The sequence below is a fragment of the Ascochyta rabiei genome, chromosome 22, assembly GCF_004011695.2.
Source record: "Ascochyta rabiei chromosome 22, complete sequence".
In the NCBI taxonomy this organism is placed as follows: Eukaryota; Fungi; Ascomycota; class Dothideomycetes; order Pleosporales; family Didymellaceae; genus Ascochyta; species Ascochyta rabiei.
In genome coordinates this window covers 727,159-739,624 of record NC_082426.1, presented here as the reverse complement: position 1 = coordinate 739,624, position 12,466 = coordinate 727,159, and the positions used below count along the sequence as shown (strand labels likewise).

Genomic DNA, 12,466 nt, shown 5'->3' with positions numbered 1-12,466 from the left:
GCTGACTTGCCATAGGGCGTCGGCGTGGAAAAGACCCACCGCAGAATTCTACTGCTTCTGCCGGGCCTTGCGGCTGAAAGCGGTTCGCTAGTGATGCTCTTGGACGTCCCGCACGATTGCCTATTGGGAGCTACTGTAGCTTACTAGAGTGCGGTCGCTGATCTCAAGATAAGCGCCAGGTTATGAGCAAACAAATCGGCGTTATGCTCTGAACATCGTGGACTTGAGGCCGAGGTCTGCAGGGCGCTGAATGGTTCAGAGGATGCTGCAGTGGGGCAAAGAGTGAGCCCTTGAGCTTCCCCAGACGCGTTTGGTTGTGATGTGCTGGCAATTGCCCAATTGTCGGGCTGACATCTGAAATTTTGTCACCGCGCGTCATTGGTGCTCCTCAATGAGGACTGGTGCGCCTGGCGGGGAAATACCGTCGGTCCGCCTCGACGATAACCCTTCCAAGACTCACACAAAACCCACAACGTCTCTCGCAACGTACCTCCATCACTCACACATCTTCCAAGGGTTTATCTAGCCCGCCCTGTACTGACCTCACCGGCTCGTCTCCCGTTGCGCTTATGCGTGCTGTTCAAACCACCTTTACTTCCCAGGTACGTAACAACTCGAGTACATTTCCATGGTTCCTTATCTCCAACGCACACACCGTCGATTCACCGCCCCCGACCTCTCGCGTACCGAGATGCACATTGCTCCATTCCCTCTGCACATCTTCATATCCCTGACTGTTGCTGACCGACTGTCACAGGACTACATCTCAGGTATGCTGCGGCCCGATGCTCAGCGCGTCATGAGCGTCGTACTGATATTGCTGCTAGACCACCTGTGGAAGGCCTCAGTAAACTGAAAGCCTACCCAAGCAACTAACTACACATCTACCGCCACCGCTACCGCTACCGCTACCAACCGATCCCCCCGCCAAAATGCTGTCGCAAATCATCAAGCCTTCCGCTATGCGGTCTGTCAACGTCCTGGGACAAGTAACCAAGAACCGCGTGCAAGCGCGTTATCTGGCTTCTGTCCAGTCCAACACCGATCGCAAGATCCCCTCTCCTCACCGAACGCCTACCGAGATCTCCACTGAGAGGGCTACATTCACAATTAAGGTTGGTTTCTCCCTGCTCACTCTGTGAGGACGACACTGATAGCCTTTGAAGAATGGCCCCATCTTTTCCGGAAAGTCTTTCGGTGCCAAAGCCAACATCTCTGGTGAAGCAGTCTTCACCACCTCGCTTGTTGGATACCCTGAGTCTATGACCGACCCCTCCTACCGTGGCCAGATCCTCGTCTTCACCCAGCCCTTGATTGGCAACTACGGTGTACCCTCCTCTGCCCGCGATGAGCACGGTCTCCTACGATACTTCGAGTCCCCCTACATCCAGGCTTCTGGTATTGTTGTCCAAGACTACGCTCTGAAGCACAGCCACTGGACTGCTGTTGAGTCGCTCTCTCAGTGGTGCGCTCGCGAGGGTGTTCCTGCCATCTCCGGCGTTGATACTCGTGAGGTTGTAACCTACCTCCGCGAGCAGGGTTCTTCCCTCGCTCGTATCACCATCGGCGAGGAATACGACGCCGATGAGGACGAGGCCTTCATCGACCCCGAGGCCATCAACCTCGTCCGTCGCGTATCGACCAAGGCACCTTTCCACGTCAGCTCGTCCCTCGGCGACATGCACGTGGCACTGATTGACTGCGGTGTCAAGGAGAACATCCTTCGCAGCCTCGTATCCCGTGGCGCCAGCGTGACCTGCTTCCCGTACGACTACCCCATCCAGAAGGTCGCTCACCACTTCGACGGCGTCTTCATCTCCAATGGCCCTGGCGACCCAACCCACTGCACACAGACGGTGTACAACCTTCGCAAGCTGTTCGAGACTTCGCAGGTTCCTGTCATGGGCATCTGTATGGGTCACCAGCTGATTGCCCTTGCTGCTGGCGCAAAGACGATCAAGCTCAAGTACGGCAACCGTGCCCACAACATCCCGGCCCTCGACTTGAGCACCGGCAAGTGCCACATCACCTCGCAGAACCACGGATATGCTGTGGACCCCACCACTCTGTCCAGCGAGTGGAGGGAGTACTTCACGAACCTCAACGACCAGTCCAACGAGGGTCTGATCCACAACTCGCGCCCCATTTTCAGCGCGCAGTTCCACCCCGAAGCCAAGGGCGGACCGCTCGACTCGGCCTACCTGTTCGACAAGTACGTTGAGAATGTGCAGAAGTACAAGGACCACCAGTCGACCTTCTCCAACAAGAGCAACAAGCCCAGCGCCGTTCTCGTTGACCTCCTCAGCAAGGAGCGTGTTGGCGTGCACCCGGACCAGCCCGACTTTGACAATACGAAGCCTTCGGTTGTCGTTGGAGGTGCGGTGCCCTCGTACCAGCCCATTTCCACGGCGGCCTAGGCTGTGAGACGTGTTTGGTGGTATGCGCAGTGGGATTTGGCGTTGTTGGATGGGATTGTTTTTTTGGAGCGGAGTTTGGTCTTGTTGGATTTGGACATGGACATGGGTATGGAAGGAGGAGGGACAAGATGAGCTGTAGCCTCGCATGGTTATATAAGAATATAAGAATACAATACAAGGATATAAGAATTCAATACAAGTAAAAAGGATACAAGAAGACAAGAATACAAGAAAAAAGAAGACAAGAAATCCGAGGGATACGAGGGATATCTGGGATACGAGGGATATCTGGGATACGAGGGATATCTCGAGTGAGGAGAAAAGCTTCTAACAACGTGAATGGGGAATGCAGGAGATGAGGATATTTCTTCATGAGCTTGTGCTAATTTATTATCACAAGGTGTTCTATTTGCTTATACTAGTATTGTTATAACGTTAATGTTATAATATTATGTATTTCTAGTTGCTTATGCTAGTATATTATAATGTCATAATGTCATGTTTCTATTCGCTTATGCTAGTATTATTACAAGGTGTTCTATTTGCCTATGCTAGTATTATTATAATATCATAATGTCATGTTTCTATTCGCTTATGCTAGTATATTATAATGTTATGTGTTCTATTCGCTAATAGGTGGTATATCATAATGTCATGTTTCTATTCGCTTATAGGTAGTGTATGACAAGGATAGGAGGATAGAATGAAGAAGAAAGATTACGGGTTTCCAAAATCGACGTCCTCTTCGTCTCCCTCGGCAAGGGGATCCGCGCTCTCGCGGTCCTTTGCGGGGTCCCCGGGCTTGGGCGTGGCTACGCGCGTCTCCCTCCGCTCGAGCTCCTTCTTGCGAGCGCCGGCTTTGAGCTTCTCCCACTGCTCGCGGTAGCGGGCGATGACGAGCTTGTCCTTTTCCGACTGGCGGGCCAGCTGGGCGTTTGTGGAGCGCAGGTCCTGCAGGCGGTGCGTCTGGGCGGCGAGCTGGGCCTCGAGGTCGGCGAGCTGCTTGGCTGTGTCCGAGGAGGCGGGGCTGGGGGGTTGGGGAGCGGGTCCTGCGTGTGTGCCGCTGCTGTGGCTGCTGGGGAGGGGAGGGGAGGGGAGGGCGGGCAGGGCGTTTGCGCCGAGGGAGAGGGCGTGGGCGAGGGCGCTGGGGTCGCTGGGGATTCGTGCTGGGGGGCGTGCGCGGAAGGATTGGGCGAGGGCGTTGAATTGGTTCTGCGAGTTGGTTTCCCACATTTGGATGCGCTTGGCTTGTTTGTCGACGAGGGCCTTGAGCGTCTCGTTTTCAAGGGCCAGTTCTTCGAGCGTCTTGAGGCCGGTGCCGCGGCCGGCGGGTATGTTTCGTTGGGCGGTCCCTTGGCCGGCAGAGCTGCGTGAGCGCGGTCGCCGGGCGCTGGTGGGCGAGGGGGGACCCACGCTCTCCTGTGCATCGACAAACTCGTCTTGGCTGCCTTTGAGCGAAGCAGAGCCTTGGTCGCTGGGGTTGAGATGGTGTGGCTGGGTAGCCGAGCCCTGGAGCATGCTCGCGTACGTGACGGTGCCACCAGATGGGGGCACGAGGTAGAAAGACTCGTTGGGGTTGAGAGGGGTGCCGCCATCGCTGCGTAGCGCCCTCAGCGCTGGCTTGCTGATGAGGGCAGCGAGGTCGGGGACAGAGGACTTGACCGTTCGGGAGGCTTCTGGTGACGAGTTGCGGGACGTTGCTCTGGGCGAGTGGTTGCCCTTGGGGGGCTCAGGCGGTGGGGTTGGTGGCGTGGGATGGAGAGGAAGCGAGGTGAAGGCCAGAGGGGCGGAGATGGCGGAGATGACGCCTCCAAAGGCAGAGTAGAAGCGGCGGAAGTTGTCCTCTGGCGGTGGGTCGGAAGGCGGCGGTGGGTGGTTTGGCTTCCCGAGCTCCGTGGACCTGCTCTGGTCTGAGGTGCGCGACTGTCTCTCCAGCAAGTCTCGGACAGGGGTGGCGTGGGTGTCGGGCGCGGCGATGGCGCCGGAGACTGTGACGGCTGTGGCGGCTGTGGTGCGTCTTGCGCTCGGGATGCCGCGCTTCTCGGCGAGGTTGCTAGCGATGGATGGCTGCGGCAGTCTGCGGTGCGTCCTGGGCGACGAGGCGGCGGGCTCGCGGGCTCGAGAGGCGGCGGTGCTGCTCGAGGGCGCCGTGGTGGAGCTCTCGGAGCGCTTGGCGGTGGTGGTGGTGCTTCTCTTGTCGGTCTTGCGCGGGGCTTCCTTGATCAGCCCGGCGAGGTTGCGGTGGTGGTCCTCGAGCAGGGCGAGGATGCGGAGGGCCTGGTGCGTGTCAGAGCAGCGCTAGGCGGCAGGAGATGCGCTCGCCGTGCCTACCTCGGCGTTGTGTGTGTCTTGCGAGGCATCGTGGAAGAGGGTGGCGGCGTGGTGGTGCTCGTCCCCGGCCGTGGCTATGCTGCTGCTCAGCGTTGCCGTCTGGGCGTTGCGGACGTGCTCGTGGGCTCGGGTCAGATGCGCCGACTCCATGGGGTGTGCGACGGGCGGATGTGGGCATCGCAGGGACGTGGGGTCGCGGCGTGGAAGAAGGTGATGGCCTCGCGGCGAGGGGTGCAGGGTGCAGGTGCGGGTGCAGGTGCAGGGTGCAGGTGCGGGTGCAGGTGCAGGTGCAGGGTGCAGGTGCGGGTGCAGGTGCAGGGTGCAGGTGCGGGTGCAGGGTGCAAGGGTACCGCTACCAGGGTGTGAGGGCGTGACCCGTGTCCCGCGGCCATCACACGGGCACGGTAGCACAAGCTACGGCTTATGGGCAGCTACTGGGGAGCATGACGAGCGCGTCGCCGCAGCTTTCCCAGCATCGGGCAGCCGTAGCGTCTGTCCTCCCCTCCGCATTGCCCGCATCGCTCGCATCGCTCTCCCTCCGCCTGCCGCAGTGCCATGCCCGTCGCGACCTTGGCGTAGCACGTTGCGGTGCAGCCCTACGTAATCGATCCTCACCCCGCAAACACGGCCTGGCATCGACGCCGGACGCGAACGCCCACGCCCACGCCCACGCCCACGCCCACGCCCACGCCCACGCCCACGCCCACGCCCACGCCCACGCCCACGCCCACATCAACACCCACGCCCAGGTCAACACCTCGACGCCGGCCGCCGGCTCACCACCGCCTCGCCACACGCAGAGAGAGACCCGCGCTCGTTCCACATGGCCTCGGTTGGGCGCAGGAGGAGCCTGACGTCGTCGCTGGCAGCGCCCGTCGACCAGGCCCTGTCCAAGAGCCCCACCACCTCTGCCCTCTCCGTGGGCAGCGACGGGCCCGGCGACACCCACGACGGCGCCCTCGACCGCCTGAGGCGCCGCAACTCGGACGACGGGCGCAGCGACAGCTCGTCCCACCACCGCCGCCGCCTGTCGGGCCTGTTCAAGCGCAAGAAGCGCAGCGAGGGAACCGAGAGGGACGAGGACAAGGGAAGGGGACAGCACAAGGGAAAGCGAGGGCACAACGAAAGAAACGGCAGCAGCGACGACCTCTCGCGCCTCTCGCAGCTGGACCACGTCGACACGGCGTCCGCCCTCACCGCGGACAGCACACGCCCGGGCGCAGAGCCGCGGAACCTCAGCGACGACTCGCTTGGTCTGCACCGGAGCGTCGCGAGCAGCCTGCTCACCGACGACTCGGACTCGGACTCGGACTCGGACTCGGACTCGGACTCGGACACTGCGTAAGTCGTATTCCTTCGTATTGCCCGTCAGCCCGTCCGCCCTTCAGCCCGTCCGCCTCCATGCCCCAACACCTCCATGGCCCAATCCCCCAATGTCACAATGCCCTTGCGTTGCACACTCAGCCAGCCTGGCCCGCGTGTCGGAGTGAAAGAGCGCATCGTCGCCGTCGTCGTCGTCGTCGTCGTCGTCGCCGTGGTGCGGTCCCTGGGGTCCCTGGCTCTGCTACCTGCGCGCATGGACGCCTGGGCGAACTCCGTCTGGACATTCTGGCCTCGGCCTTCCCCACCACTGCGCCGCACACCACAGCCAACACCACCGTACCCCGTATCGCTGTCGCTGTCGCTGCCCTCGCTCGTGCCCTTTTTCACTCCTCCTTTTTTTCTTCTTTTCTTTTCTTTTCTTTTCTTTCCTACTGATTTTCTAGCGTCGTCCTTCGTGATACCCTCTCCTTGTCCATTCATCAGCCCTGCATCTACCCACTTGGCACCCGCATCCTGTCCCGACTAACCGACGTGCCAGCTCCCCAGCACGCCGGCCTGGCATATCACCGCACCTCTCCCATGCTGGCCTCCTCACCCTCTCCTCGCCTCTGATCACCTCGGAGACCGTCGCCTCGCTGACGTCCCAAGAACAAGGACAAGGCGGCCGCTCCACGAGCCACGCCAACACAATCGACGTCCCCGCCAACACAATCGACGTCCCCGCCAACAAGTGGGGAGTCTCGCCCGTGGGCAAGCTCAAGGACGCCTTCAACCCCACGCGACGCTCAACCTCGCCCAAGCCTGCAGGCGACACAGACAGCCCCAGGCCCGCCTCCACCGCGGGAGCACTAGGCTCGCTCTTCGGAGGGAAAAAGCGCGAGCAGAGGGTCCTCGACGATCCCGCCGTGCCTTCACCACTACACATCAACACAGGATCCGAGACGCTGTCCACCACTTCGCTGCCGTCAACGCGTCCTAGCCGCATCATCACCCACATCCCTGCCGCCCCGCCCGACACGCTCGACGCCCCCACCACCTTTGTGACCCCGCCCACCCCCGTCGATAGGCCCGCACCCTCGCCCACCCATTCCACCCACTCCAACAACGGCACCAAGCACAGCCCCTCGCGCTCCAACCCCAACATCGTCGTCTCCGCTTCGGGGAACATGATATCGCACAGACGCGTGCGCTCCACCTCCAACGCCCAAACCAAGCTCTCCAACTACATCTCAGCTCCCCTCACCCCTCACCCAGAGGAAGCAAAGACCCCTGGCGGCACCGCTGTCCTCCAATCTCCCAGCACCGGCTTCTTTTCCTCCGTCTTCTCCGCCGCTCAGAACGCTGCCAACCAGTTCAGCAACACAATCGCTCAAAACACCGCGCCCAAAAACAAGGCAGACAAGCAACAGCACAGGGAAGCCGACCAGCCAGAGGACGCCGGCGAACAAGTCTTTGCACCTGCCAACATCGAGCCAGCAACCGAAGGATTGGAGAAGCCCCGGCCCGCAATCGAGACACTGGGTTCGGGAAATCTCAGCTTGGCACATCTTGGAATAGCGGAGAGCACCCAAGTCAGCCCCATGTCTTCCTCGACCAACGTCACAACCACGGCCGACGAGGCTTCGGCAAAGGTCGAGGATGCTGCTGCTGCTGCCGAGGCAGTGACGGCCGCCTACGCAGCCAAGCCGCCCTCCATCAGCAGCGAACGACCACGTTCGCTCACCGTCGAATCGGGAGGTCCGGGTGCAGCCTCGCCTAAGAGGGACGCCGACACGGCGGATTCTCCCGCCGCTGGCTCCATACAAAGGCAAGGCAGCATTCGCAGCCGCATCAGCGGCGGGAGACGGAGACGCCACAGAGGCAGCTCGGCCGCCACGGGCAATACCAGCAACACGATGGCTGCTGCCATCGGAGCTAGCCCCTCCACGCTGGCTCCTGCGCCTGCACTGCAAGGCCACCGGCTGAACGGAACTGGCTTCGCCGTCGCGCCCCCGAAGCGCAACAAGGACTTTCACAGTCTGTTCAAGAGCGTACCCGAAGACGACTATCTCATCGAGGACTACAGTGCAGCGCTTCAGAAGGAGATCTTGCTCCACGGTCGACTCTACGTCTCCGAAGGCCACCTCTGCTTCTCCAGCAACATCCTAGGCTGGGTCACGAACCTCGTCATCAGCTTTGACGAAGTCGTCTCTGTCGAGAAGAAGTCGACCGCAGTCCTGTTCCCAAACGCCATTGTCATCCAGACGCTCCACGCCCGCAACGTCTTCGCTTCGTTCCTGGCGCGCGACTCTACGTACGATCTCATCATCGGCATCTGGAAAATCTCCCACCCCAACCTGAAGTCTTCGCTGAATGGCGTGACCATCGACGAGTCAGCGGGAACTGGCGACAAGACGGAAAAGGCCGAGTCCATCGGCAGCGACGACGGCTCCATCGAGTCTGACGACGAAGTCTACGATGAGGATGCAGAGGAAGAGGACGGAATGGGGAGCTTTACGGAAGCCGGCGAAGGCAGCGTCGCGGGGAGCGATGTCGGTTCCCTCGCGGGCGAGGCACCGGCCGCTCGCAAGGTGAGTGGTGCGGTTGCGCAGGCTGCTGGAGGTGGTGGCCAGACGGCAGAAGCTGCCAAGGCTGCCACGAGCGGTGCGGCAGCAACCAACGACTTTCCAGGCTCTGCCACACACGGACCCACGGAATGCAACGACAGCGACAAGCACTACGACAAGCTCCTCATCGACACGACTATCCCAGCACCCTTGGGCAAAGTCTACAGCCTCATGTTTGGTCCCGCTGCCGATGTCTTCATGCGGAAGTGGTTGATCGAAGACCAGAAATCAATGGATCTGCAGATGGAGCATGACAAGGACGGCCTGGGCGAGAAGAAGACGTCCTTCAGCTACTCGTACATCAAGCCTCTCTCGGCACCAGTCGGGCCTCGTCAGACAAAGTGTAACATCGACATGACGCTGGAGCAGTATGACCTGGAGAGGGCAGTCAGCGTGAACTGCAGCACGCAAACACCCGATGTACCGAGCGGCAACATCTTCCTCACAAAAACAAGATACTGCATGATGTGGGGTCCTGGTAACAGTACACGCCTGATCATGACCTTTACGGTCGAATGGAGCGGCAAGAGCTGGCTGAGGGGTGCGTACGCTCGCCTTGAACTGGCCCAGGCCAACACACTAACACACCACAGGACCCATCGAAAAGGGCGCAAACGACGGTCAAATGTCCTACGCAACCTCCCTGACGGCTGCACTCCGTACCGCCGTAGCCGCCAAGCTCACAGCCCTCCCTAAAACCCTGGGCCGCAACGGAAGGTCTAAGAAACGTTCCAAGACGGCAGCCCTGGAAGAAGCACCCGTCATCGCCGCCCCTGCCGCCCCGCAGCCGAAGCAGAGTAACTGGGGTCTACTCGAACCCATCCGCACTCTCGTGCCATTCGCAGACACCATCGAGTCGCTGTTCACGCCACAGATCCTGATCACCGTGCTCGGCGCGCTACTCATCTACTCATGGTTCTTCCGCGGCCCAGCCACGGGCGTGACAGGACCCAACCAGTGGAGCACACCTCAGCGGCAAGTCGCCTACGAAGAGATGTGGCGACGCGAGGAAAGCGAGCTGTGGAAGTGGCTCGAGGACCGCGTCGCGCTCGACCGCGTGCAGCACGAAGTGGGCGCAAAATTCACACCGGACGACCAGCAGCGCTTGCCGCCGAACAACATGAAGGAGAGGGAGATGGACGAGGCGATACGCGTCACCGAGGAGAGACTCGCCCAACTCAAACACTCGGTCGAGAAGAAGAGACAGAGGAACCAGACCAAAAGCCCAAAGGAGAAGGCGACGTGAGCGTTGCTACCTCACTCTAGTCCTGTACAGTACGCATGGCCATGGTGTTTGATCGCTCAGTTTCGTTTTGTTTCGTTTATTTCGTTTGTTGTCTCCTACACTTTTGCAAAGTTTCTTCAGCGCTGCACTGCATCCAAGCACCGATGAGGGAAGCCAGCGCACCCGCCTCTTTCTCTCTCTCTCTCTCTCTCTCTCTCTCTCTCTCTCTCTCTCTCTCTCTCTTAGCGTTTGTTGACAAAGCCACTTGGAAATCGAATCCCCATGATCGATGATGATTACGTCTTCACACATTGCCTGACGCATGCATTGACTTGTGCTTTTCCGTCCGACGCTCGCTAGATGAACCTCTTGTCCCCCTGCACCGTGCTCTGCACGGCCTCGAACGGCTCCAGCGACACGGGCGTCTCCTGATACAGCCCGGGCACTCTCGCAGCCGTATACACATCCGCGCACCACCGCGCCTTGCTCTGCATCCCCGGCGCGCTCTCGAAGAAGTGACGCGCGACGACCAACGGAGTCAGACTGCCGAACTTGGCCGTGTACCCCGTCTGGGGCCGGCAGTGGAAGGGAACGCTCCTGCATATGGCGTCCGCGAAGCCCCCGAGCTGCTGCGCCCACGCGTGCAGCTGCCGGGGCTCGAGGCGGCCGTGGGTGCGCAGCAGCTTGAACGTGTTGGATTGCAGGATCAGCATGCTCATCCAGTAGATCATGTAGCAGATGCCGGCGCCGAAGTAGTGGAAGTTGAAGACCGGGTCGAAGACGCGGTCGGCGCAGATGGTGTCGAGGAAGGCTTCCATGCTGCTGATGTCGACTTTGTCGTAGCGCGGGCCGAACTTTTCAAACGACGAGAGCCAGTCGAAGGCGCGGGTGGCTAGGGCTTGCGCGTCGGATATCACCGAGTCGAGTGCGGAGGCGGGACTGTCTGGGCTGCCGAGTGCGTCGGTGCGTTCGAGGAGGCGCGGGATGCAGATGCAGATGTCGTTGAGTGCGACGTACGGGTCGACTTTGGCGGCACGCGCGGTGACAGCGAGCCATTCCGGGCTGTCGAGGAGCGAGGCTTTGCGCATGTGGTAGCCGATGCTCAGCTAGAGGCTGTCGTCAGTGTGGAGAAGAGCGGCAGTGCGGATGCTCATAGGTACCGAGTTGTAGCGTATGGCGTGGAAGATCTGCAGGCTCAACCTGGTGTTGAACGATGCTGGTCCTCGCTGTCTGACAAGATGCAGCAGGCCCTGCACATGGTAGAAGAAGCCGTGGCCTTGCGTGACGCCGACGAATACCTACAAGTGCGACGTGAGCAACTGTCTTTGCGAGGAACATGGTCATGGACGCACTTCATACAGTGTGAGCATGTACGTCGAGAGCAAGGTCTCGTCCTTCAAGGCTAGGACTGGATTTTGAATGGCTCTCAGCATCTGGCTTAGTGCCGTCCCGTACATGGACCGCGACCGATTGACCAGAGCATAATCACGATCGTTGACAGCGAGCTGGGCTGCAGACAACGCATCAATGGCAGCAAGCAGCACCTGGCTGTTGGCGGGCATGGTTGGTAGCGCAAGCATCAGAGCTGACGGTGGCGGCAACGCCGGGCCATCAGCTCTTGGTAAGTAGAGCCTGATGAAGGTCCCCAGATGCTGGATGCGATCGACAGCGATCGCGCTGACTTGTTTCGGCACATGCGTCTCGGCGGGCGCCTTTTCAAGCCTTACCACCAGCGTTGCTGTAGAGTTATTCCTCGATGAGGCTGTCGAGGTTGGTGGTGCTGGCGTCTGATATGCATATCTGTAGCGTTCCTCGTCCTCTCTGATCAAGTGCGGCCTCTCGGTCTCGTTGTCGAATTGGTGAAGAATGAAGGATTGCGCCGGCCTGTAGCCTGGACATTTCGTGCCTCGTCGTAGGCAGGTGTTGCACTCGGGCCTGGTCTCGTCGCAACGAACTTTCCGCTGGACAACAATCTCAATGCCTGATCATGTGAACGGCGTGCCGGTTTAGCGTACCTTCCTGCACTCAAAGCACCCTGCAGATCTCTTGGGCATTACGGCACAGTATGCACAGCGGCTTTGGCATGGGGTTCACGTCGAGAATGTCAAGATTATGAGAATCCGAGAGGTGGTTTGTGAAATGGTGTGGGGTTGCAAGCTGTCATTCTAGCCTCGCGAGAAAGTCGAGCTGGAGACGACCGCGGGGGCTAGAGGGGTGACAGGGCGACAGGGCCAAGCTCTCTCGCATCCTTCACTACAGCAACCAATCGACAATGACGACCTCTGAGACAATCGTTCCCCACGGTTCCGAAGCCTTCTTCAGCTTATCTGTGGTGGAAAGACCTGTTTCCAGGAGGGGTCGAGAGGCGTCGTTGGTAGCCCGGGCCAGTCATGAACCTAGGCTCTGCTGTCGCAAGGTCTCGGGCCTGTGCATGCTGTTGAGTGTATGTCGCTCAATCCGAGAGCACAGCAGCACAGTGGGGGCCTGCTGTCGGTGGAGCGTGCAGATCTGCGGACTTCATGCTGGCTAGTGGGTCATCGAAGGGTTCTGAAGTTCGTAATACC

General features: G+C 60.0%; 4 protein-coding genes across 4 annotated transcripts, besides 11 other annotated features; 2 read left to right on the top strand and 2 right to left on the bottom strand.

Annotated features, from left to right (window-relative positions):
- Window positions 1–932: 932 nt before the first annotated feature.
- EKO05_0011465 (Carbamoyl-phosphate synthase (glutamine-hydrolyzing)) lies at window positions 933–2,417 on the top strand (the record flags this gene model as incomplete). Its single annotated transcript, XM_038944347.1, has 2 exons — window positions 933–1,115; window positions 1,167–2,417. 2 exons carry the CDS (start codon window positions 933–935, stop codon window positions 2,415–2,417), a joined length of 1,434 nt encoding a protein of 477 aa, XP_038792649.1.
- A 251-nt stretch (window positions 2,418–2,668) lies between these two features.
- Window positions 2,669–2,722: a tandem repeat.
- Window positions 2,723–3,134: 412 nt separating this feature from the next.
- Window positions 3,135–4,898, bottom strand: EKO05_0011464 (uncharacterized protein; the record flags this gene model as incomplete). Its single annotated transcript, XM_038944465.1, has 2 exons — window positions 3,135–4,694; window positions 4,749–4,898. The coding sequence occupies 2 exons, from the start codon at window positions 4,896–4,898 to the stop codon at window positions 3,135–3,137; spliced, it is 1,710 nt and encodes a 569-aa protein (XP_038792648.1).
- Window positions 3,495–3,526: a tandem repeat.
- Window positions 3,527–3,567: a tandem repeat.
- Window positions 4,384–4,415: a tandem repeat.
- An 80-nt stretch (window positions 4,899–4,978) lies between the features above and the next one.
- Window positions 4,979–5,091: a tandem repeat.
- Window positions 5,092–5,399: 308 nt separating this feature from the next.
- Window positions 5,400–5,479: a tandem repeat.
- A 92-nt stretch (window positions 5,480–5,571) lies between these two features.
- EKO05_0011463 (uncharacterized protein) lies at window positions 5,572–9,923 on the top strand (the record flags this gene model as incomplete). Its single annotated transcript, XM_038944339.1, has 3 exons — window positions 5,572–6,089; window positions 6,610–9,218; window positions 9,271–9,923. The coding sequence occupies 3 exons, from the start codon at window positions 5,572–5,574 to the stop codon at window positions 9,921–9,923; spliced, it is 3,780 nt and encodes a 1,259-aa protein (XP_038792647.1).
- Window positions 6,040–6,084: a tandem repeat.
- Window positions 6,248–6,280: a tandem repeat.
- Window positions 6,473–6,498: a tandem repeat.
- A 59-nt stretch (window positions 9,924–9,982) lies between the features above and the next one.
- Window positions 9,983–10,013: a tandem repeat.
- Window positions 10,014–10,089: 76 nt separating this feature from the next.
- Window positions 10,090–10,145: a tandem repeat.
- Window positions 10,146–10,258: 113 nt separating this feature from the next.
- On the bottom strand, window positions 10,259–11,956 carry EKO05_0011462 (uncharacterized protein; the record flags this gene model as incomplete). The annotated part of the gene is made up of 4 exons (XM_038944396.1): window positions 10,259–11,008; window positions 11,063–11,200; window positions 11,255–11,863; window positions 11,918–11,956. 4 exons carry the CDS (start codon window positions 11,954–11,956, stop codon window positions 10,259–10,261), a joined length of 1,536 nt encoding a protein of 511 aa, XP_038792646.1.
- Window positions 11,957–12,466: the final 510 nt, after the last annotated feature.